General features: G+C 45.6%; 1 protein-coding gene and 1 pseudogene across 1 annotated transcript; both read left to right on the top strand.

The window, feature by feature from the left end:
- LOC129345266 (cytochrome P450 1A5-like) overlaps positions 1-14,643 on the top strand; it is a 28,087-nt pseudogene extending 13,444 nt beyond the window's left edge.
- Positions 14,644-18,397: 3,754 nt separating this feature from the next.
- On the top strand, positions 18,398-24,710 carry LOC129345442 (cytochrome P450 1A5-like). Its single transcript, XM_055002606.1, has 7 exons — positions 18,398-18,500; positions 19,370-20,236; positions 20,953-21,073; positions 22,279-22,368; positions 22,453-22,576; positions 23,476-23,562; positions 23,984-24,710. The coding sequence occupies exons 2-7, from the start codon at positions 19,403-19,405 to the stop codon at positions 24,288-24,290; spliced, it is 1,563 nt and encodes a 520-aa protein (XP_054858581.1). The 5' UTR covers positions 18,398-18,500; positions 19,370-19,402; the 3' UTR covers positions 24,291-24,710.
- The last annotated feature ends 1,015 nt before the right edge of the window (positions 24,711-25,725 follow it).

Below are 25,725 nucleotides of genomic sequence, written 5' to 3'. Positions count from 1 at the left end.
GACGTATGGGCTAGAAGGCGAACGTCATTTCAGCAGGCTAGTCCTCAATGATTCCTGATCTTGCTGTTGTTCCTCTTTTGGGCTCTAGAGATCAGAGCATAAAAATACCCCCCTCCTTTGGAAATGGCACCAAATTTATACTGATCGGCCAGATGTTACCACCAGTTTCTATTACAAACAAGCTTTCGTGGCTGCTGTTAATCAGGGCTTAAATGCAAGCTAAGTCCTGGTTTCAAAATTATTTTAAATAATTCAGAATGTCCGAAACGATGTCTGTCTGCCCATCCATCCGTCCACCTCAGTTCTTGCATCTGACAAAGTGGGCTGTAACCCAGAAAAACTGATGTTGCAGTAAGTCTGTCTGTCTTTAGCGTGCAACAACATACCTGACTGCTTCATCTAGTAGTTGTCTGGGGGGCGGGGGGGGGAGGTTTGAATTCTTCCTCTCTGAAATAATGAGACACTCTGCACCAAAGTAGGCACTCGACACTGTTTGCTCACTCCTAGCCTGGAGCCAAGTGCTTTTCCCACGGCACGGACTGTTTGTCAGAGCCGAACAATCTTTGGAGGAGGCAGCCTGTGTGCATACATGCGTGCGTGCGTGTTTGAGAGAGAGATCAGAGGGCGTTTTCAGGTGTCGGAGGCAGAGAACTATAGTTGCCTGGCACGCAAGGACAATCTCTGAAACTGGTGGCTGGGAGGTGCAGGTTCCGGCCCAGCCTGGCATGGGCAGATGTTCTGTTCCTAACTTGAGTTTGTCACGAACATGCACAGGCAGCCTCTTTCCCACTGAGTATCATCAGTATGGCACAGTGGTTAACGTGTGGGATTAGGTTCTCTGAGACCCAGGTTCGAATCCCCACTTTACCATGAAAGCTTCCTGGGTGACTTTGGGTCAGTCACAAACTCTCAATCTAACCTACCCTGCAGGGTTGTTTGGGTGAGGATAAAAGGGAGGAGAAGAGAACAATGCAAGCCACTTTGGGCCATCATTCGGGAGAAAGGTGAGCTTTAAATAAAGGAAGTAAATATATAACCGTCCTCACCACTCAAAGGCACTAGTTTGTACTTGATAAATAAATCGTTATGTAGGCCCCAGAAACCTAAATGAAGGATTCCATGTTTGGGCCGTTAGCAGAGTCTGTCGTTTGGCATAGGAAACGTGATTATAGGTGGTTGTGAGCTCGTTCTGCTGGCTGGTGGCATGTGCGGGAGAGAAAATAACCAATCATACACTTGCATTATATTTAGAAAAGAAATAGGGAAAGAGCTTTCAAACACCTTCTGCCTGAAATCTTTCGACTGGAGGTAACATGGATCAAACCTGGCATCTTCTGTGTGCAAAGGATTTTTTAAAAAACACTTATCACTGTTTCTAGAGGTGAGAATCTCAGTACATGCAGCTTCTCTACTGTTACATTGGGAGAAGCTATAATATTAATAATAACATAATAACATTCGATTTATATACCGCCCTTCAGGACAACTTAATGCCCACTCAGAGCAGTTTACAAAGTGTTATTATTACCCCACAACAATCACCCTATGAGGTGGGTGGGGTTGAGAGAGCTCCAGAGAACTGTGACTAGCCCAAGGTCACCCAGCTGGCTTCGTGGAGGAGTGGGGAATCAAACCCAGCTCTCCAGATTAGAGTCCCGTGCTCTTAACCACTACACCAAACTGGCTCCTGAACATTGCTGGGAAAAAGTTTTTCCTTGTAAGGATCTGAGCAAGTTAACCATTCCAGCAATCTATGCAGCCCAGCCCTTTGCATATTGATATGGATACACATATTAATATGTATATTGATAAATCTCATTGATTCCAGTAGTGTTTACTACCAAGCAAGTGTGAATTACGCCTAGGGTAATGCTGACTGTCAATTTCAGGAGGCAATTTTCTCCAGGTCAGATTGGCCAGGATCCTGAACGGTTTTTGCCATCTCTTGGACATAGAGCAGAGGTCACTGGGGGCGTGGGGCGGGGGAGGTAGTTGTGAATTTCCTGCATTGTGCAAGGGGTGGACTAGATGACCTTGGAGGGTACTTCCAATTCTATGATTCTTTGATGTTGTGATTCTGTGATTCTGTGAATGGCAGCCTTTGAAGGATTATGCTTGGAATCAATCTGCAGTTTGAAAAACTATTTGGGATGTTCTAGAAGAGCAGCTGTGTTTGTCCGTCCCAGATAGAATGACAAAGAGTTGTGTGGTCACTGGCACACAGGCAGTGCACTCCTAAAACAGGGCTACTCTTCTCTAACCCAGTCAAAGTCAATGAGTTTAGAAGGGCGTAAATTTGTCTAGGAACAGAGAAGTTAGCCGTGTTAGTCCGTAGTTGCATCTGATGAAGAGAGCTGTGGTTCTTGAAAGCTGATGGTACAATAAAGTTGCATCTGATGAAGAGAGCTGTGGTTCTCAAAAGCTTATGCTACAATAAGGTTGCATCTGATGAAGAGAGCTGTGGTTCTCGAAAGCTGATGCTACAATAAGGTTGCATGTGATGAAGAGAGCTGTGGGTCTTGAAAGCTTATGCTACAATAAGGTTGCATCTGATGAAGAGAGCCGTGGTTCTAGAAAGCTTATGCTACCATAAAGTTGGTTAGTCTTAAAGGTGCTACTGGACTCTTTACTATTTTGTCTAGGAATGCACTGTAACTTATATTCTGGTATCAGAGAAGCTCTGTAGGCCAGAGTGAACTTCAGTCAGATGAATGAAATATTATAGAAGGGCTTTGGCTAGCAAAGGTTCATGCTGAAATCAAAAGAGAAATGGGGTTTAATGTTGTTGTTTAAAAAAAAACACCCATATTGAAAATCAGTTTTAAGATCCATGAATGGAATTTTTGAACCTGCTCCAGGTAGACCGACAGTCTCCCTCAAGGCAGTAATTTTCTTTCTGATGTTTGAAGTAAACTGACTTTCCTAATACTTTTGTGTCACGTGACTGGAACCAGACCAGCCAATCGGGTATCATATCTCATGTTACCTACTGTGCATGAATTCAATTCACAAAAAGCGAAGTGGCTTCACCGGCGTCTGGCAGAGAGAGAATTGTCTTCTGCACCGCAAAGCAAGTGGAGAGTCTATCCTAAGTAAGTAGATGCTGGTCTTCTGCACATCAATCACCTGGAATTTCCAGGCGCTGCTGATGGCTTCCGATCTTGCCAAAGTTTCTTTGCAATTTAGGAAGTCTGATAACAGTGAGAAAGTAGAGTCAGATAAGGAGCACCTCCACATGAGGGTGATGCCATAAACTCTTTGCAGCGCTGCAGATATTTTAGGGTGAGGTGTTCTGAGGCAGATCTCAAAGGAGATCGTAAACATGGCTTGAATTCTGAAAAGCAAAAAAGCCTGTTTTAGGAGTTTGGGGCTATTTGGCAGCTCTGGTGGAAGGAAGATGACTTTAGAGCAATTACGGGAGGGAAAAGGTGGCAAAAGCCATTATTAAAGAAATAATGGACTCTGCTTAGCTTCTGAGTTCTGACAAGATCAGTGTATATACCATGATTTGATTTGATTTGATTTATACCCCGCCCTCCCTACAAATGGGCTCAGGGCGGCTAACAACATTCATAAAATACAGTGAATTCATCATAAAACTATAAAATCAATAATAATCTTAAGACAATCATTAAAATAGTCCAGGCACAGGCTATTTAAATAAATAGTTGGGAGTCTGTATAAGGGCATATATATGGGCACAGCACATGGCCAAGGGCAGTCCCAGAAAAAGTGGTGGTCTTAGGTGGAAGAAGGGGGACACCCGCCGACACTCAGCCAAAGGCCCAGCGGAACATCTCCGTTTTACAGGCCCTGCGGAACTATAACAGGTCCCGCAGGGCCTGGATCTCCTGCAGGAGAAAGTTCCACCAGGCTGGGGCCAGGGCAGAAAAAGCCCTGCTCCTGGCTGAGGCCAGACGTAATGGAAGAGGTGGTCCCACAGGTATGCAGGTCCCAGTCCATGAAGGGCTTTAAACACCAAGGTTAACACCTTTGTATTTTAAGGTGATGCTGCTTATTCTAGAATGACTACAATGCTCCAGAATACAGTGGGTGTTCTGTCTCTCCACACTTCCACTAAACTGGGAGCAACTCTTCCTTAAGGCGAATCTCATCATGTCTAAGTATCTTGAAAATTTGATTTGGCAATGGTATTGGGAGCCCATCATTCCAGAGCCAGGATGTGCCAATCCTCTTCTTCTTCTTCCAGGATAACATCAGGGACATTATGGATTCCTTGATTGTGCAAAGCCAGGGGAAGAAGTCTGCCAACAACTCCCACATTCTGCTCCCAGCAGAGAAGATAGTTAATCTCGTAAATGATGTTGTTGGAGCCAGTAAACCTTCCTGATCATATAAACATCAGAGGTGCCCTGCTGGATCCGACCAATGGGCCATCTAGTCCAGCATCCTCTTTCACACAGCGGCCATACCAGTTCATGTGATTTTTCGGCTCTTGGTGATATCAGGGCTGGACTTTGAAACAGAAGTCCAGGGCCCCACTTTCTGGGGGACTGCCAGTCACAGGTGGTAGCTAGCAAGCCCTATTCAGCACAGTAGGGCTTACTTCTGAGTAAAAATGCATAAAATCTGGTTCTGTGTTTATCTACGGTGATGGTGGGATGGGATGAATTTGCTGAGTTAATGCACTTCGCATTTGAAGTATACGTTACGTTACTAAACGTATACGTTATACGTTACTAAAGGGAGTCCCCTGCAGAGTAAGTCCATTGAATCCAGATCCTAAAATTACCTCTGACTGCAGCTTTGCCCTTGATTTATATCTGTCTTTCTCACCACATCCATCCAGGCTTTGATACAGTTACGACAGCCTTGTCCTGGTGCCTGGTGTATCTTGTCCTGGTGCCTGGTGTATTCAGAAGAGAATCCAGGAAGAGCTAGGTAAAACCAAGTCCTCCTCAGTCACACAGTGGAGTGGGTATTACTGCTGTCCTACTACTTCACTGAGCAAAGTTTATTAACATATTAATATCCCACCTTTCTTTTCGGCTCAAGGTTGAAGTCTTCCTCCAGTCTAAGGAGCCTTCCTCTAAAAGCTAAACCACACGAGACAAATTACACGAGGATGCTCAAGTGAAGGGAGATGCAATGTTAGTTGGGAAGTGTAGTTTGAATTTCACCTCTCTCTACAGAGCTAGATCGCTCCTCAGAGGGTTTGTTAATTTCAACTCTCTACAGAGCCAACAAAGATTGCTCTTCAGAAGGTTTGTTAATAATTGACAGCCTTTGAGGAGGCAAAGAGGAAATTAACAAACCGTCTGAGGAGCGATCTTTGCCGGCTCTGTAGAGAGAGGTGAAATTCAAACTACGCTTCCCAGCTAACATTCCATCTCCCTTCACTTGAGCATCCTCGTGCAATTTGTCTCATGTGGTTTAGCTCTAAGTTAAGTGTCTATTTCATTGGAGAAAGAGCCACTTAAGTTGGCAGAAGGCTCCTTGGAGGATGGTTGGATCTATCCCAATCCTTTAGGGAGGCTGGATTCCAGCTCGTTCTTCCTTCTGTCCCACAGACCAAACTGTTGGCAGCGAGAGGAAGCTGCAACTGTCGGACCGGACCCTGCTGCCTTATCCCGAGGCCTTTATTTTAGAGGTCTTCAGACACTGCTCCTACCTGCCTTTTACAATCCCCCACTGATAAGTCCCCAGTTAGTTCATTTGAGCCTCAAATTAGTCCATCAGGATGAATGGGGAGTGGATTCAGAGGGCCCACTCAGAGCAAAGGAGAGCAGACTAGAGCAGGACCCAGGCTTTGATAGTGGTAGTGTGGAAATTAGTATATCTTGCTAGATTCCTAAGAGTTCAGGGCACCCTCTCCTGGATGGAAAGCCCATTACCAGAATGATATTTGGCACATTTTATATATAAAACAGATTATTTTATTTTTCGTAATCATGAGATTGTAATGGATTGGGGAGGCGTTTTTTCCAGCCGAAGAGAAAAGGGTTAAAGTTGCCCTCTCTCCCTTCCCTTAGGCTGCTGTCCTCCATGAAACACAAACACTACACAGCTGCAATTAGGACTTGACTACACAAGGTTATTCTCTCTAGATCCTAGCTGCTTTAGGATCCTCTCTAGATCCTAAACACCTCTCATAGCACCACCTTCTGGCCAAATTCTCACTGGCACAGAGGGAAAAACAGGATTCACTCGTTATTTGGTTTCTCTCTACAATTTTGCAGCAGTTTTTTTAAATTGTGTGTCTGAATTTCATTCTTTCTCCCCTCCCGGGCCTGATCAGCACTACCAAAGACACTGTCCTGAAAGGCTTCTACATCCCTAAAGATACCTGTGTGTTTATCAACCAGTGGCAAGTGAACAACAATGTGTAAGTTGGGCTGTGCATTCTAAAAACACTTTGGGGGGGGGAGTAAGCCCCAGTGGATAAATGACATTTTCTTCTGAGCAAGCCTACTTAGGATTGTGCCAAAAATCTATCTCTTTTTGAGTGTAGCGGGGTTCCTAAAAGCCAATGGAATTGGGCAGTTGCCACAAACCCACCTCCAACTCAGGCTTAGGCTGACCTTCCCCTACCCTGAGGTAAAACTTCTCCTCTTTAAGCCTGTGAAGCTGTATACTGGGCTGGACAGCCTCTGGTAGCATGGTTGAGGTGTAGCTTCAACTTTCTTTCTTGTCCCACCCTTAAGGATTATTAAAAATGGTTACCCAGCCAAGTCTTAGTAGAGGACAGATCAGGGGTTTGCGCTTCCCTTTAGCAAAAACTGGCACACAAGGCTTGGGGAGGTTCAAAACACAACTGAAGGTTTATTTACAGAAGGTTAAACTCAAAAGGCAGGTAGGCAGGTGTTTGAACTGAAGTAACAGAAAGGTTTTTATACAGCAACTTCACTGGTGTGAGGCACAAAAGACTTGGTTTAACACTAGGTTGCTGGCTTCTTTCAGAGGTTGACTCTGCTTCACAAATGTTTCCCTTTTAAAGCACAGACACAGCACAACTTCCCCTCCTCTCCAGACTTAAAGGTGCTCCACTGAGACAAACCCTTGCCAGATACTGGGCAGGCGTTATAGTTATGAGCTATAGCCTTGTTCCTAGCACTGAAGGGGAGATGCCTTTCTACCCACTTCCTTGGCCCACTGTAACTCCCAGATCTCTCAAGTCTAAGCAGGAGTCAGTGCTGGTTTTTCCCACTTTAGTCCGAGGACTAACTGTGCTTCACAAACTCTGATTCTCTGGCTGACCCTCTCTGGTCTAAAGCCAGGCTCCAACTCCCTTTCCCTCTCTTGTTTTCTCTCCACCTCCAACTGCCAGCTTCCCCAACATTCTATCCCCAACTGCCATTTCAGGCTAGCCCCATGGGAGGGGGGAAGGAAACATGTCAATCATACTTTCACTTCTGGAAATCTCAGCATCTGAAGCTGAGTCCGTCACAGCAGTGTTGACTCAGCAGGGTCTGATGGACAAAACCAGGGTGTCCTTCAGCCTCTCTGCTGCAGCCCCCTTCTCCTACACCCCAACTCCAGCCAGACTTCCCCCCTCCTCAAGTGTGCACTCATCTCCCCCTCCCCCAATTTTAGCCATCTCCCACGCCCTTCAATTGAATCCATGTTAGAGGGAACAAAGGGCAACTTCCTTGAGTCTCATCAGAAAAAAGTTGTAGGGGACTTTGAACAGGGGAAGGAGGAGGCTGGTCTAGGCTTTCTGCTAGGTCACAAGTTCTGGGACATGTCCAGTCATGCCAACCTCTGATTTCAGCTTTGGCAGTGAGAATTGGACCAGAAGATGGGCTGAAGCTTCCCTCCTGGCATTTCACAGCCCCTTCACACAGCTCTAGTGTGTAGCAAAGCCTTTGCCCTGCCACCGGCTGTCTTTTTAAACTACCCTTCCTGGCTAACATTGCCTCTCCTGACTCTCTGTTAACATCTGCTTTGGCTATGGCTACTCCATCCTAACCAATCTGTGGATGGCTTTAGAGCTCAGAAAAGACAAAGCCTATCTCTGTTCAATGCTATGTCCGTCCATGGAATGCCAACTGCTGTATTGGGCATTGGGACCTGATAGAGAATTGGGGCCCTGTAAGAAAAGGATTTACAACCCCCATTCATTTTTGCTATTTGAAACTATCTATTCTGCTCTGTTATTTTAAATAAAGGAAATCCATGGTTTTAAAGAGTATTGAATGTATTTGGTAGTCTAGAATAGATTTATATATTATAAATAGGGATGTGCGTTTCGGCATTCAGAATGCCGAAAGAATGCCGAAACAAAAGTGTTTCGGCTTCTTTCGGGGAATGCCGAAACGTTTCGGGGAATGCCGAAACGTTTCGGGTAGCCGAAAGAAAAAAGCCGAAACGTTTCGGGATTCTTTCGGCTTTCTTTCGGCTTTTCAATGGGAAAATGCCTCCGTCTTCCAGGACGCCTGGAGGAGGCATTTTCCCACCGAATAAGCCCAAAATTGGTGGGGACCTTCCTCTAACCCTTCTCTAACAACCACCCAAGTTTCAGACAGATTAGACTTTGGGGGGCCATGTTATGGCCCCCCAAAGCAGGTCCCCCCATCCTCCCATAAGAAAGCGAAGGAGCAGCATATTGTTAGCATGCTGCTGCTCATCTTTCTTCATTATTTCCTATGGGGAAAAAATGAAGAGGCAGGCTTCCTTTGCCAGGGGTGGCATTTTGCATGCAAAATGCCCCCTTACCCTCAGGGGCCCTTTTCCCACCCCTCCTCCCACCCCCCACCAAGGCTCAGCCTGCTCCCACTTGGGGGGGCCATTTCATGGCCTCCCCAAGTAGGTGCTCTAATCTCTACCACTGACAGCTGGGGGAGGCTTGTGTTGCCAGGGGTGGCATTTTGCATGCAAAATGCCCCCCAACCCTCTGGGGCCCTTCTCCCACCCTCCCACCCCCCACCAAGGCTCAGCCTGCTCCCACTTGGGGGGGGCATTTCATGGCCTCCCCAAGTAGGTCCCCTCAGCCCCTAAAGTCCACCCCTTACAGCCCCACACAAACCCAATTCCCCCCAGCTGCCACACACAGACCCAAATCCCCACATTAGCCCCTCACAGACCCAAATCCACCCCCACCTGCCCCACACCCATAACCCCAGGAACAGGCTGGCAAAGGCCAGCCCTCTCCCTTTGTTCCCTATGCTGGGAACTTCTAAACTCTCTTTCCCTGGGCAATTCTGCACAGCCCAGGGGTGCCACAATGGTGGGCACACTTCTGAGTGCCAGCTGGTCCCTGTGAAAGAGCACCTGAACCACAGACACCCTCCCTCAAATTCCCCCACCACCTACAGAGATGGCTGGCCAGCCAGCCCCATTGTTCCCTATGATGGGAACCAACTGCACAACAAAGAATAAAACAAGAACAACACAAAATAAAGTTTTTAAAAAATTATTTTCTCCCTTCCAAAGTACAAGTAGGCAAAGCATTATGACACATTACACCAGCAGTCCCCCACACAGAAAAATAACACAACTCACTTAACATCAGAGAATCACAAAGCATGATTCCTGTCAAAAACACTTTATTTCTTGAACAGCTTTAGGTTACACAGCAGGGGGGAGCACCAAAGGGCATGGCAGCACTATCTTACACAAAAATAACACAACTCACTTAACATCAGAGAATCACAACGCACAATTCCTGTCAAAAACACTTTATTTCTTGAACAGCTTTAGGTTACACAGTAGGAGGGCACAACAGGGCATGATAGCAATGTACTACAAAAAATAATACAACCCACTTCACCGTTTTTGACAGCAATTGTGTTTGTGTGATTCTCTGATGTGAAGTGAGTTGTGTTATTTTTGTGTAGTACACTGCTTTCCTGCTCTGTTGTGCCTTCCTACTGTGTAACATAATGCAGTTACAGAAATAAAGTGCTTTTGACAGCAATTTTTTGGGGTGATTCTTTAATGTGAAGTGAGTTGTGTTATTTTTGTGTAAGATACTGCTTCCATGTCCTTTGGTGTTCCCCCCCTGCTGTGTAACCTAAAGCTGTTCAAAAAATAAAGTGTTTTTGACAGGAATTGTGCTTTTGTGATTCTCTGATGTTAAGTGAGTTGTGTTATTTTTGTGTAAGATAGTGCTGCCATGCCCTTTGGTGTTCCCCCCGCTGTGTAACCTAAAGCTGTTCAAGAAATAAAGTGTTTTTGACAGGAATCGTGCTTTGTGATTCTCTGATGTTAAGTGAGTTGTGTTATTTTTCTGTGTGGGGGACTGCTGGTGTAATGTGTCATAATGCTTTGCCTACTTGTACTCTGGAAGGGAGAAAATAATTTTTAAAAAACTTTATTTTGTGTTGTTCTTGTTTTATTCTTTGTTGTGCAGTTGGTTCCCATCATAGGGAACAATGGGGCTGGCTGGCCAGCCATCTCTGTAGGTGGTGGGGGAATTTGAGGGAGGGTGTCTGTGGTTCAGGTGCTCTTTCACAGGGACCAGCTGGCACTCAGAAGTGTGCCCACCATTGTGGCACCCCTGGGCTGTGCAGAATTGCCCAGGGAAAGAGAGTTTAGAAGTTCCCAGCATAGGGAACAAAGGGAGAGGGCTGGCCTTTGCCAGCCTGTTCCTGGGGTTATGTGTGTGGGGCAGGTGGGGGTGGATTTGGGTCTGTGAGGGGCTAATGTGGGGATTTGGGTCTGTGTGTGGCAGCTGGGGGGGAATTGGGTTTGTGTGGGGCTGTAAGGGGTGGACTTTAGGGGCTGAGAGGACCTACTTGGGGAGGCCATGAAATGCCCCCCCCCAAGTGGGAGCAGTCTGAGCCTTGGTGGGGGGTGGGAGGAAGGGTGGGAGAAGGGCCCCAGTGGGCTGGGGGGCATTTTGCATGCAAAATGCCACCCCTGGCAAGACAAGCCTCCCCCAGCTGTCAGTGGTAGAGATGAGAGCAGAGCACCTACTTGGGGAGGCCATGAAATGGCCCCCCCAAGTGGGAGCAGGCTGAGCCTTGGTGGGGGGTGGGAGGAGGGGTGGGAGAAGGGCCCCTGAGGGTAAGGGGGCATTTTGCATGCAAAATGCCACCCCTGGCAAAGGAAGCCTGCCTCTTCATTTTCCCCCCATAGGAAATAATGAAGAAAGATGAGCAGCAGCATGCTAACAATATGCTGCTCCTTCGCTTTCTTATGGGAGGATGGGGGGACCTGCTTTGGGGGGCCATAACATGGCCCCCCAAAGTCCAATCTGTCTGAAACTTGGGTGGTTGTTAGAGAAGGGTTAGAGGAAGGTCCCCACCAATTTTGGGCTTATTCGGTGGGAAAATGCCTCCTCCAGGCGTCCTGGAAGACGGAGGCATTTTCCCATAGAAAAAAGCCGAAAGAATGCCGAAAGAATGCCGAAATAATGCCGAAAGAATCCCGAAAGCCGAAAGCCGAAAGAGATTCTTGTTTCGGCTTTCGGCTTTAACGATAGAGAATCGTCTTTCGGCTTTCTACTTTCGGCTATAGCCGAAAATTTTTGGCTTGCACACCCCTAATTATAAATAATGGTGTGAACGGCTGTTCCTTTCTAAAACTGAAAATTGCCTTGTCAATCTTTTTTTAAAAATGAGAAGTGTGGTATACGTATGCAGTAAATAAATTGATGATGAATAAAAGATAATGTTTGCTTCCTTCATCCCTTCTGCTTAGAACTCTCTGAGATTATGGTAGAATCTACAATCCAAAAAGTATTACAAACACCACATAATTTCCTCAGAGAGTTCCACAGTCTGTTACTGAAGCTGTACTCCACTGCACGAAAAAGTGTTTAATTTTTCACTGTCTTGTTATCCCAGATAAAGTTTTGTTTCCAACATAAGACGACAATGTCATTCAAAACTAGAATAACACAGAGCAGTTCCAGAATGACCATAAAGCTGGTATCATCCATGATTTTATTGGGGCACCAGCCTTGCTCTTGACCTCAGAATATCTATGGTGAAAATTCTGTGTCCTTTCTGTTGGAAGTCAAGAAGAGTGGAAAAACTAGCTCAGTTTTACTCCATAAGGACTGCAACAGCATGTGATTCAAGTCCAGGCCTGGTGTGGTCAGCACTGCTGGGCACCAGCAATGGCCTTAGATTTGCCAACCTCCATGTGGGGCCTGGAAATCTCCCAGAATTACAATCTTCAGATTATGGAGACAGGGGTCTCATTCACCTGATGGGGGCAAGGGATCCCCAGCTCCCAGACTCTTCCACCCCACTGCTTACCTGGCTGGCAGGGGGAGGGGTGCAGGGAACAGGCCTGGGAGCCCCATAGTGTGCTCCTGAGCCCTCTAGAGCACTTTCTTGTTATGCTGGAAATGACATCATTCCCGGTGCAACAAGGAAGTGCTCTGAAGCATGTGAGTTCTCCCTTACGACTGCCTTGTTCCCCTAGTTTGGACCCTGGGGGACCAGGCAACCTGGCATGGAGATGAGTTCCCATGGAGAAAATAGCAACTTGCAGGGCAGACTCTATGGTATACCATAAAGTCTAAGAGACACTTTTCAGGTACTGCCCCCCAAATCTCTAGCAATTTCCCAAGCCAGACTCTTGAAAACTCATACCCTAGATAGGTATGAGCTGGGGTATAGAATATTCTTTCCCCCTTGGGGGACCAGAAGATTGTGTTTGGAGACTTCCATCCCATCTCCTTTGGACTGAGGAACCTGGAAAGTATAAACATCAACATAATTTAGAGTGGATAATTTTGCCTAAGCACTTTAAATTGGTCTCTCAGAGGAGACACTGCTTGCCTCTGTGTGACTTGGTGTGACTTGTTGTTACTCAGGGTGGATGTGTTTTGTTTAGTGGTTACCCCCTCCTCCAGTGCCTCTTTGTTTTTTTGGTTTACTCATGAGTGAGGCTATAGAGATAAAACAAAAACTGGCATGAAATCCTTTCCCTTCCAGATAATGGCGAGGTGAGGAAAGTAATTCTGAATTCTGTTGGTGTGCAATTTCAGTTGCACAACAAAGGTCGCGGACACCCATTTGCATGTTAATTTTTCCGCTCCCTGAGTTGGATCCAACCAGTGTTTTTCAGTCAATTTTACCATTACAGTCCCAAACCCAAGCGGCCTTTATCCATGCAGGTCCCCCAGCATAGTGGGGGTGGGGGGGATGGGGTTAGAGGGACGCTTCCTCCCTTTTTCATCAGCAGAAAAACTGCATGGATCCTGCTCTCTTTTCCTGTCCCCACCTTTGCTGTTTCCCCTCCTGGTAAAATTTTAGACTACAGTCCCTGGCACAGATTCCAGGTAGGTTCGTTAAAGAGTCTAGTGAAATTCACTTATTCCGTTTGTTTCTTTTTGAGTTAAAACACCTTGGGCTTGGCTTTTGAGACTCCCCCTCCCTTTTTTAGGAGATTGAGGCTGGTCGGCACTGCCTATTACGGCCAGATAAGAGGCCTTGAGCCACAGGTACAAATATGAAACAGTTCCCAAGGACAAAGCTTCACAGAGGCTGGTACCTGCCACCTGACTTGTTAGCATGTAACCTTATGGGGACAAGGTGATGATTTGTCAACCAGTAGCAAGTAAACCATGATAAGTGAGTATGTCAAAAACCTTTTACAGAAAATGTTCTGGGAGTGATATTCACAGTATTCCCTGAACCACACCTCTCTAAACTCAAGTACCCTTAACTGTGGAACATCCTTTTAGATTGTATTTATTCAGCTTTGTTTGAGATAGCCCAGGCAAACCTGATCTCGTTAGATCTCAGAAGCTAAGCAGGGGTCAGCCTTGCTTAGTACTTGGATGGGAGACCTCCAACAAAGACCAGGCTTGCAGAGGAAGGCAATGGCAAACCACCTCTGTTAGTCTCTTGCCTTGAAAACCCCAGCAAGGATTGCAGTAAGTCAGCTTTGACTTGATGGGGTGTTCCGCCACCAAATATAGTCAAAGGTTTGCCAGGCTTGGAAACAAATGTCTTCAAAGAAGCAGAGCTTTTAAAAGGTGCTTTTTTCCCAGCGACCTTTGGAAGGATCCTTCTGACTTCAAACCAGAATGTTTCCTTACTGTCAGCAGGAAAGTTATCAAACAAAAAGGTGTTGATATTTGGTTTGGGGAAGAAGAGATGCGTTGAGGAGACGATTGCCCGATGGCAAGTCTTCCTATGCTTGACTACTTTGCTACAAGAACTCCAGTTCACGGTCCAGGACGGGGTCAAAGTGGACCTGACGCCTCGTTACAGGCTCACAATGAAGCTACAGAGATGTGAGCACTTCCAAGTGACTAAGTGTTCTCCAAAGAGGACCGTTGAGTGAGTTGTGAGGACTTCTTGCTGAATGAAAAGAACATTTTTGACGTATGTCCACCCCTGCAGGCACTTCATTGAGCAGCGCTTTCTTTTTCTCTTAAATGGACCCATCAAAACTTTCTCTTCAGCCAAACTCTCTTCTAACAGAGATGGTTTTACAGTCTTCACCCTATTTGCCCACTCTGATGTCTTCCCGAGGACAGTTGAGACACTTTGCCCATTCAAGAAAGACGTTTTGTATATTGCAATGCCTTAGTACACAGGCATTGGTATACTGTATCAGAGGGTATAGAGCGTGAGTGCAAAGTGCAGAAAATTCATATCTGTGATGCAAGGAAAATCTTTTGTCCTGATTCAACCCTGGGGAATCCATTGTTCTAAATATACGCAATTTCAGGAATTGTAATTTTCCTTGGAATATTTCCTGCTTGAGAACGGCTACTCTTCGATCAACAATGGGACATCCTGAAAGATTGCATTGTCTAACATCGGGTTTTCGGGTTGGATCGGAGAAAAAGCGAAAGCACTCGCTTTATTAGTGCCCATCTGGAATCGGCCCTGGTTTGATCTGGGAACTGTATGTGATGACCAGTGGTGTTTTGTTGTTGTTCTGTTTGGGCCTATCTTGTAACTAACAGGTCATCCCTTGGCATCGTTCTGGCTTTGATCAAGGGAGTTTTGACTCTCGAAAGCTCATACCCTAGAAATCAAGTTGGTCTTTAAGATGCTGCTGTTCCTTAAACTTGCTCTCCAGATGAATGGACTCCCCTGGCCTCTCATCCTCATCTCACCTCTTCTGTTTTCTCTGGAGGACACTGGGTCAGCTTCTGCTTTGCACGCGAACCTGGGCAATGGTTAACCTGTGCTTGGGGCAAAGACAGACATGAAAGATTATTTCTGCTCAGTTTGGCTATCTCAGAAGTGTCAACATTCTGGGCAGTGACAAAACAAAAGTTAACTGAGAGGTGAATTCAGTTTGTGTGCAATTTCAGTTGCATGACAAAGGCTAAGGACACCCATTCACACATTAATCTTTCCAGGGCTTTTTTTTCAGCTGGAACGCGGTGGAACGGAGTTCCGGAACCTCTTGAAAATGGTCATATGGCTGGTGGCCCCGCCCCCTGATCTCCAGACAGAGGGGAGTTTAGATTGCCCTCTGTGCCGTGGCCATTTTCTCTGAGGGCAACCCACTGAGTTCCACCACCTCTTTTCCCAGAAGAAAAGCCCTGACTCTTTCCTCTTCCTGCGTTGGATCCAGTCAGCTTTCCCGATCAGTCTTGCCCATGTGGGTTTGGGAGTATAGTTTTTGTCCATACAGATCTCTGATTCACTAAGCATAGCCTGGAGCGGGGTGGGGTTAGAGGCGTTGGGAGAGGAGGACACATGCATAGCTGTGTGTTGTGTAGTGGTTAGAGTGTTGGATCAGTGGTGGACCTACATTTTTGGGCCCCTGAAGCTTGAACTGTTATGGGGGCCCCTTCTCAACCAGCAACAATAGGGCAACATCCAACAAGGTCCATAGGGCCTTGCTACCCATGCAAGGACTGTGAGGCTCAAATGGTGGGGTGGAGCCCTTGAAAATGGGCCATACGGTGAGCCCCTTAGAACTATTAAGCTGTTGACCAATGAAGGATCCTGCTGCCAAAATGTAGGCTATGAACAGATTCTGGTGAGCTCAGTGAGCCCGTACAGCTGGGGGTTCGAGTGCTGCAAGCCCCCGAGAAAATTTTGAAATTTGACCAATTACAGGGACATTCTGAGGCCGTATGAAATGGGTATCAGAGCATATTCTAAGGTCAATATTAAGTACTTCAGCCCATTGGCTTATGATTCCTTCACTAAAACAGCCTTATTTTAATAACAAACGTAAAAAAACTCTATCAATTTTGCCGGAAAATCTCACTCATAAAAAAAAAAAGAAGTCGCTTCAGGGCCCTCCAGGATTAGGGACCTTGAAGTTTAAGCTTCATTCGTTTCATAGTAGATCCATCCCTGTGTTGGATTAGTTTCTGGGGAATCCAGATTTGGATCCCTGTTCTGCTGTGGAGACTCACTGGGTGACTTTGGGCTACTCTTACACTCTCAGTCTAACCTACCTCACAGGATGGTGGTTGTGAGGATAAAATGGAGAAGGGAAGAATGCTGTGTCTTTCAGTCCCCACGGGAAAGCTCAGTGGGGTATAATAGAAAGAAAGCACATGTGGTCAACACTGAGTATTTGGGAATCAGGAAGCCCATCTGTAAGTATTTGTCAAAAATCTTTATTGGAAAGTTCTAGTATCATGGTCTTAAGAAGAACAATTGTCAGGAATGAAGCACAATCACATTTCATAAGTATATCATTCACAGGCTAACATTTCCCCTCCCCCTTTCTAGAGGCTGGCCACTATCTGTATAAGGGAAGACGCAGAGTTCAAGGTTCTTTCTCAGCGGCTAGGAACCAGCATAGTCTAAGAGTCAAAACACACAAGACACACAGTCAAGTGTTGGCTCCTGCAAGGATCCCTGGGAATTGTAGTTTTAAAAAAACCCAGCTGCTCAGCTCAGCCAGGGAGAATGGCAACTGGAGGGATTTTCTCACACACTCTGTCTTTCGCAGCTCAGCAGGGGAGAATCACAACTGGAGAGACTTTCTCTCACACACACGTTCTCTCTCTTTTTCTCTCTTTCAAAAGTCCTTCAGGAGTTAAGGATGGGGGTGTGAGGGGAGGTTGGGAACAATGTAACAAGAGGCAGGAAAAAAGCCGAGGTGTTTTGCGAGTGAGAGAGAGAGAAAGAGAGAGAAAGAAACCCACTCCCTCCCATCCTAGCAGGGTCCTGCTACAACCCCCACCCCCTGAGTTCCTGAAGGAAAACAGTCAATTGGGTTTTTGAAAGAGAGAATATCTCCAGTCAAGGAGAAGTTCTTTGCAAGACAATCCACTTCACTCAGTTTTCCTACAGATGCTTGGAGAGGGACAGGGTTAGACTTCCACTTCCAGCAACGCTTGCGGGATCAATCAAGCACTCTTCACGTGAAATTCGTCTCTGTTTCCACCCACAACCTGGGAGAGTTGAGAACCACAGATGCAACAGATAAACATAACAGTACAACCTCCAGCTTTTCTCCACGCCCACCCTACCCCCCCCCCCGCCAGATATGGCCATGGCAAAATGCTGCCATCATCTTGACCCCATCGCTCTGCCCTGCGTTTTCATCTTTCCCTTCCTCTGTGGAGCTTGGAAGCATTGCTGGATCTCTCCTGTTCTGTTTTATCCTTACAACCGTGTGTTTAAAATGCTGTCCATCCCCACGTAAGAAAGCACGAAGATATTGGATAAAGATACTTGAAGAGAGACAGAAGATTCTTAAGCTCAGGTCTGCGCTACATTTAAAAAATATGCTACCAAACATTTTACCGAACAATGTTACAAAATAACACGGAGATCTTTTCCGGTACATGGTGACAGCTGCAAGAGTATTATATGCAGCAAAATGGAAAACTGATATGTACCCTGACATGCCAGACTGGATAGACAAGTTGTACAAATATGCATCAATGGCTAAATTAACCTCCTATGTGCACAACAGACCAATAGTGGAATTTTGGAAAAAATGGAAAGATTTATTTGAATATTTAGGTTAAAGCTAAGATAAATTAAGGTAGTTATGCTACAAAGATAAAACACAGGAGAAATGAATTATTAAAAATTATTGACGCTAAAATCTGGATATAAGCAACTAAGGAGAGGGGATGAGAGCTATCATATAATTTAGCTGTGCTGTTATATCTTCCGAATATATCTTTCTATTAGCTTAAATTAAATTCAAAAGTACTGCTTGTAGAAGTCCCTATGCACTTCCTATTGTTATAGCTTTTCTTTTAAAATAAAATCTTGCTTTTAAAAAATAAATAAAAATAAAACAAAATGCTGTCCGTCCCATTTTGTTCCAGGCATGAAGTGACATTCTGGGGGTGGGGGGGGAGGGATGACCTGGAAGGTCCTTGATGAGCCACAATCCTGCTCGGGACTTATTTCACCCCAGCTCCAGCAATTCCTGTGCTGTTGTTGGACCCCTTCCAGTTCTTACCTGATTATCAGCCTGGCCTTGGTTGTGGTAAGGTACCTTTGGCCACAGGAGGTGGATCACTCCCCTGGTTGCTGCATATTATATGACCTTTTGAGTCTGTCGAGAAGGGATATCTCTTCCTCCAGCAAAAAACAAAGTTCCAGATTCATTGCAGAGAGGGAAAGACATGCAGGTTGCGGCATTTCCAGTCTCTAGTTTGTGATTCTTCTTTCGTCTGCGACACAGAGGTATTTATTGACTTGGGGTTAGGATAAGCTATCATGTGTCATTTTATTATTTTGTCTGGTTTCCTAGTCATGATTGACAAAGTGCCAACCACATGCTAGGTGCCGTACAGAATACTGCTATTGACCAACACTGGAAGTTCCTCTCTGGTTTGGCTCTTAGATAGTTTACTGATAATTTCTTTTCTCTGCTACATGTCTCTGTGGTAGGGCATGCGCTTGACATGCAGAAAGCTGCAGGTTGAATTCCCAGTACATGCAGCTAAAAGGAACATGCAATGGAGGATACAAAATACTTCTCCCTGGAACGCAGAGCAGACAATGCTAGTGTTGACAAGACCAGGGGTCTATACTATGCAGAAGACAGTTTTGTGTGCAGCTTGGAGGCAATTTTTATTCTAAAAAGGAAATGGGTGGGTGGGGGAGAAGTTAACCCACCAATGCCACCCGTGGGGCAGAATTCTGGTGCATGGCTGTAGTATACGTAGAACACTATCCTTTCTAAACTGGGTTGTATCCAAAAGAGTTCTCCCATGAGAACTTTAGATCCAGCTCATTGGGGACAGTTGATGGCTTAATGGTAGAGCATCTCCTTGGCATGCAGAAGGTCCCAGGTTCAATCCTCAGCATCTCCAGCTAAAGCATCAGATGGTAGTTTATGTGGAAGACCTCTGCCTGAAGCCCTGGAGAGCAGGTGCCAGTCAGAGATTAAACTTGCTAGACTAAGAATGTGCCTCAGCTTTATCGGAATTAAATATTAACTCTCTGTTTGATACCCATGCAAATGGGTGTTGCTCATGTGCCAGTATTGATGTGGATGCTTGCTAAACCTATTTCCAGGAACCTTTTTCTCTATGTCTGTCTAATTTTAGTTGGATTCTTGGGTCCAAATCCTGAAAGTCACAATGTTGTTCTTTGGAAACCTGACCCTTCCCTCGGCCACAGAATTCCTCATTGCCAGTGTTGTTTTTCTTCTGATCTTTGTTGCCATCAACTCCTCCTGGAAGCGGATACCCCAGGGGCTAAAGCAACTCCCAGGGCCAGTGGGGTACCCATTGATTGGCAGCATGCTGGAAATAGGGAAGAACCCCCACTTGAGCTTGACAGAGATGAGCAAGAAATACGGGGATGTGATGAAGGTCCATATCGGCTCGAGACCCGTGTTGGTGCTAAGTGGGCTTGAAACCCTCAAGCAGGCAATGGTGAGGCAAGGAGGAGACTTCATGGGGCGCCCGGACCTGTACAGCATGCGGGATATTTCAGATGGCCAGAGCATGACTTTCAGCACAGATTCTGGGGAGGTGTGGCTGGCCCGCAGGAAACTGGCCCAGAATGCCTTGAAGAGTTTTGCGTCCTCCCCCAGCCCAGACTCTGCATCCTCCACCCTCTTAGAAGAGCACGTCTCCAAAGAGGCAGAATACCTAGTCATGAAACTGCAGCAAGTGATGCAGGAGCAGCGGAGACTTGACCCCTTTCAGTACCTTGTGGTCTCTGTGGCCAACGTGGTTTCCGCCATGTGCTTTGGCAAGCGCTACAGCCACGATGACCAGGAGCTGCTCAGCATCATGAACGAAAACGAAGACTTTGTGGAATTCGCCTCCTCTGGGAACCCGTTTGATTTCATCCCTGTGCTTCAACTTCTCCAAAAAAAGAGCTTAAAGAAGTTCAAAGAATTCAGTCAACGGTTCGACACTTTCCTGGAAAACTTCATCAAGGATCACTATGAGAATTTCAGTAAGGTAAGAAACCAGGGGGAATCATTGACTCATGCCTTCAAGGCGCAGGAAGCTTTTGTAAGAAAACAGGAGTGAAAGAGATCCCTGTGGTTTCAGACCAAGGTCCACCTAGCCCAGCACCCTATTTCTTACAGTAGCCAATCAGGCATCTCAGGAGGCCTCCTTTGTTTCTATGCCCTCCTCCTCAGAAAATGGCCTGCTGCTTTTCAACATGGAAGTTCTATTTTGCCTGTTTTAGCTAAAATCTGTCGACGGATCTAAGACAGCTAAGGTAGCAGCCAACACTTCATCCTGTCACATGGGTTAATAATAATTTTAGGCAGGTAGCTGTATTGGTCTGCTGAAGAACCAGAGGATTTAAGTCCAGTGATACCTAAGAGACCAGCAAGTTTTTCAGAGTGTAAGCTTTCGCGGTCCAGAGCTCCCACTTGTGTCTCAGGTGCCACTGGACTCAAATCCTATAGTTAATGATGTAATTCTTACTGGCTTTTGTGCTTGGGCTCTGTAGCCACTGTGATGTAGTATAAATCTTCAACTACAGGCCATATAGAATGATTCTCTCCCCGACCTGAGGATGCCTCCAAATATCAGAGCCTAGTGGGTGGGTACATGGTCACTCCACTGCATGATGAGCTTTGCCCCCTTTCTTCCACATGTATTACCTTCATATGGACTGTCCCCAAGTGAATGAATAATTTGAACTGGCTCTGCCTTTTCAGGACAACATCCGCGACATCACTGACTCGCTCATCAAATTCAGCCAAGAAGAGGAGAAAAATATGAAGATTCAGCTGCCCACTAGAAAAATAGTGAATCTCGTTAATGATATTTTCGGTGCTGGTAAGGTTTGGAGAACCCCCCCCCCCACACACACACCCAGCAGAGGGGAAGAGGGAGGCCCGACGAGAGCCCAACACCTGCACTCCCCTCCCGACCGCATGTTCTCCCTCCCATAGACTGCCACTCAGTAAACTTCCATTATGCAGGGCTTCCCCTGGGCCTGATCTGGAGGCTACAGCTGGTCCAAAATGCAGCTGCACAAGTAATTGCAAGGGTCCCGATTAGGGAACATATAACACCTATACTACACCAGCTGCACTGGTTACCACTTGAGTACCGGGTCCGGTACAAGGTTTTGATGTTGACCTATAAAGCCCTGTGTGGTATAAAGTTGACCTATAAAGCTCAGCATATCTGCAGGACCGCCTCTCCCCATATGTACCCCAGAGGATGCTCCGTTCAGCAAATAAACAACTGTTGGAGGTCCCTGGCCCAAGGGAGGCCTGCCTGGCCTCGACCAGAGCCAGGACCTCTTTGGTCCTGGCACCAACCTGGTGGAACTCTCTGTCTGAGGAAACCAGGGCCCAGTGGGATTTGTTATCTTTCCGCCAGGCATATGGTGGAGGCTAGGTTGGGCCCCCACTGGCTACACTAAAGATCTGTCCACCACCCTACATATGAGTCAGGGCTTGAAAAGCAGTATTTTATCATTGCCATCTGAAGAGAAGCTGTATTATATAAAGTTGTTTTAATGTTATTTATATAATGTTTTATCTGTTTTTAACTGTTATTTATGTAAATTTAAATGTTGTACTCTGCCCTGAGCCTGCTTAGTGAGGAGGATGGACTAAAAATCTAATCTAATAAATAAATAAATTAAATAATTAAATGGACAGCCAAGCTGCAAGACCAGGATGCCTACATTTCTCATCAAAACTTGAGGGAAGCTGACAAGTGTCCAACTCGTGTCAGGCATCACTTGTAGCTTGGCTCTCTCTGCTGTGATGCTTTTTCAGATATATCCTTGAATATTTTCAGACAAAATTCGAGTCCTGCGTCCTGACATCTCTATTTTGAGAATCTTAGGTAGCAAGTGTAGGGGGAAAACTTGGAGGACCTGCCGTAGAAGAGAGTTCTGAGCCAGATACACGAAAGGTGTGATTGTGTACAAGATAACTTTGAAGGACTGTGCAGAAAATATGTTACAAGGCTTTCTGACAGCACCTCTTCCTCTCCCTAAAACTGCCCTTTCGGTGTTTCTACAGGTTTTGACACAGTAACCACCGCCTTGTCCAGGTGTCTCACGTACCTTGTCGTTTATCCCGAAATGCAGAAAAAGATTCAACAAGAAATAGGTACATCCAGATTTTGGCAAGCATTTACATCTCTTTCTTGGAAGCTGGTGATTCCAATTTCTTTCTCTCTCGTCTGACCCACAGATGAAACCATTGGCAGCGAGAGGAAGCCGAGGCTCTCGGATCGGCCCCTGCTGCCTTATACGGAAGCCTTTATCCAAGAAACGTTCAGACACTCCTCCTTCATACCTTTCACTATCCCCCACTGGTAAATCTCACATATTTGAAAGTGGCCACTGAGCAAATTTTGCATCTCAGGCATGTCTCCAAAGTTATGTCTTTCTTGTATCTCTGGAACATGGTGCTGAAGGTTTTATATATATTCACAGCCCCTACATTTCCCTATCCCTCATCTCTTTCTTCCTCATTTCCCACTCCCACAGTCCCTTTGTGGGTGTTATATTTTCCATATTTTCGTGAGGGGTGAGATGTTCTTGGGACGCAGCTATCAGTTTAAGGTTCTGTTTGTAAGAATCCTGGAGATTTATGGTATTTTTGTAATATTAATTTTATTTACACATATGCAAACAAAGAACATTCCAGTGCTATACCTGAACTGCTACTCAGCAGAGAGAGAAAGAGAGTTTGTGCACCAACTCTATTTTTGTATCTTTGAGGTTGCCGGTGTGATGTAGTGGTAAGAGTGTCAGTCTAGGATCTGGGAGATCTAGGTTCGAATCCCCACTCTGCCATGGACAGTCACACTCTCTCAGCTTAGCCTATCTCACAAGGTTGTTGTGAGGATATAATGGAGGGGAGGAAAAATATGTTAACTGCTTTGGATCTCCACTGGGTCGAAAGAGTATAAAAAGAATTAACAAATAATAAATAGACAAACTGTTGTTTCAGCAGATACATGCACTTTCCCATTCCCTCCATTGGACAAATGTAGCTCCTTCTCCTTCAGAAACACAGACTCTAAAAAATTAGGATCCCATCCTGTAACCATTTGGACTATTTATTTTCGTCAGTGTATTTATATCCTGCCTGGATTTCCCTTCTTCTGTTTCATCAAAACAGCATCCTAGTCCAACATTAATACTATTAACTCACAATCCACTTAACCACTGTCATTTAAAACAAGCAAATTTCGTTTTCTGTTTCCAGCACAACCAGAGACACTGCCTTGAACGGCTACTATATCCCAAAGGATACTTGCGTCTTTGTCAACCAGTGGCAAGTAAACCATGATAAGTGAGTATGTCAAAATCTTTTTACAGAAAATGTTCTGGGAGTGATGTTCACAGTATTCCCTGAACTACACCTCTCTAAACTAAAGTACCCTTAACTGTGGAGCATCTTTTCAAATTTTATTCATTCTTCTTTGTTCTGGATAGCCCAGATGAGCCTGATCTCGTCAGATCTTGGAAGCTAAGCAGGGTCAGCGTTGGTTATTAATTGGATGGGAGACCTCCAATGAAGACCAGGGTTGCAGAGGCAGGCGATGGCAAACCACCTCTGTTAGTCTCTTGCCATGAAAACCCTACCAGGGGTGGCCATAAGTAGGCTTTGATTTGACAGTACATTCCACCACCAAATATAGTCAAAAATTTGCCAGGCTTTGAAACAAATGTCTTCAAAGAAGCAGGGCTTTAAAAATGTGCTTGTTTTCCAGGGATCTTTGGAAGGATCCTTTTGTCTTCAAACCAGAGCGTTTCCTTACTGCTGGTGGGAAAGAAATCAACAAAGACGAGACAGAGAAGGTGCTGGTTTTTGGTTTGGGGAAGAGGAGATGCATTGGGGAGACGATTGCCCGATGGGAGGTCTTCCTTTTCTTGACCATTTTGCTACAAGAACTCCAGTTCACGGTCCAGGATGGGGTCAAAGTGGACATGACGCCTCGTTACGGGCTCGTAATGAAGCTCCCGAGATGTGAGCACTTCCAAGTGACCAAGCGTTCTCCAAAGAGGACTGCCGAGTGAACTGTGAGGACTTCTTGCTGAGCAAAAAGGATGTTTTGACATGTCTACCACATGTTTAGGATTAGGGCTAGTTTACAACTGTATTCTAAATGCAACCAGTACTATTGAACTTTGCTTAACAGCGCCATTCTACGCTTTCTTAGTAGTTGGATCTCTTGAAAATATAATACCATTTTAATGAAAAGCTAACTCATTTTAATGTCACTCTAATTTGGCCTGGTGTTGGAATACCAGTTCTTTGATGCCCTTGCTGTCTCTGTTCACATCCACTTTGGATTTTAAGGACAAATTAATGTATTTGGTAGTCTAGAATAAATTTGTATTTTGTAAATAATGATTTTGAACGGCCTTATCAATTTGTTTAAAGAAGTTGAAAACATGCTATATACATGGAAGAAATAAATTCATGATGAAATCAAAGCTAATGTTTGCTTTTCCCCACCCTCTTAGAAGTTTGTAAAATTGTGGTAGAATCTACAATTCAAACGGAATCACAAACACTACGCAATTCCTTCACTGAATTACACAGTCCGTTACTGAAGTTGTGCTCCGTTGGGCAAGTAGAGTTTCATTTTTACTGGCTGGTAGGGTCTTTTTTCTGACATAAGGCCAGAGTGGTAAGCTGCAGTACTGCAGTCCAAGCTCTGCTCATGACCTGAGTTTGATCCTGGCGGAAGGCGGATTCAGGTAACTGGCTCAAGGTTGACTCAGCCTCCCATTCTTCCGAGGTCGGTAAAATGAGTAGCCAGTTTCCTGGGGGTAAAGTGTAGATGACTGGGGAAGGCAATGGCAAACCACCCTGTAAAAAGTCTGCCAAGAAAACGTTGTGATGCGATGTCCCCCCATGGGTCAGTAATGACTTGGTGCTTGCACAGGGGACTTACCTTTAGCTTAAGGCCACAGCATGACTCAAGACTGGAATAACACATAGCACTTCCAGTACAAACATAAAGCCAGTATCATCCATGATTCTATCGGGGCAGCTGCATAGCTCCAGATTTCAGATTTTCTATGGTGAAAATTCTGTGTCCTTTGTTTTGCAAATTAAGGACTGCAGCAGAGTGTGTGATTCAGTTCCAGGCCTGGTGGGTCAGCATTGCTGGGCACCTCCATGTGAGGTCTGGAGATCTTCCAGAATTACAAGTGATTTGCAGACTATGGAGATGAATTCCTCTGGGGAAAATAGCACCTTCGAGGGACAGACTATGGTATACCATAGAGTGTAGAAGAAAGAAGTCCCTCCGCAGGGAGTGCCCCAATCTCCAGGAATTTCACAAACCAGAGTTGGCAACCCTAATTCTGACATTTGTGTGTTCTCATTGGGTTCTGCTCCATTGTGATGGCTGTGGAGATGAAGCTCAAGCTGCTAATAACCCAACAGCCTTCTCCCAAGCCACCCTCTTTTTCCTGAGTTCATCGGGGTATACAGGCTCCC

Source organism: Eublepharis macularius, chromosome 18 (genome assembly GCF_028583425.1).
Source record: "Eublepharis macularius isolate TG4126 chromosome 18, MPM_Emac_v1.0, whole genome shotgun sequence".
Taxonomy (NCBI): Eukaryota; Metazoa; Chordata; class Lepidosauria; order Squamata; family Eublepharidae; genus Eublepharis; species Eublepharis macularius.
Note: the sequence above shows the minus strand (reverse complement) of the source record. Positions and strands in the feature narration are given on the sequence as shown.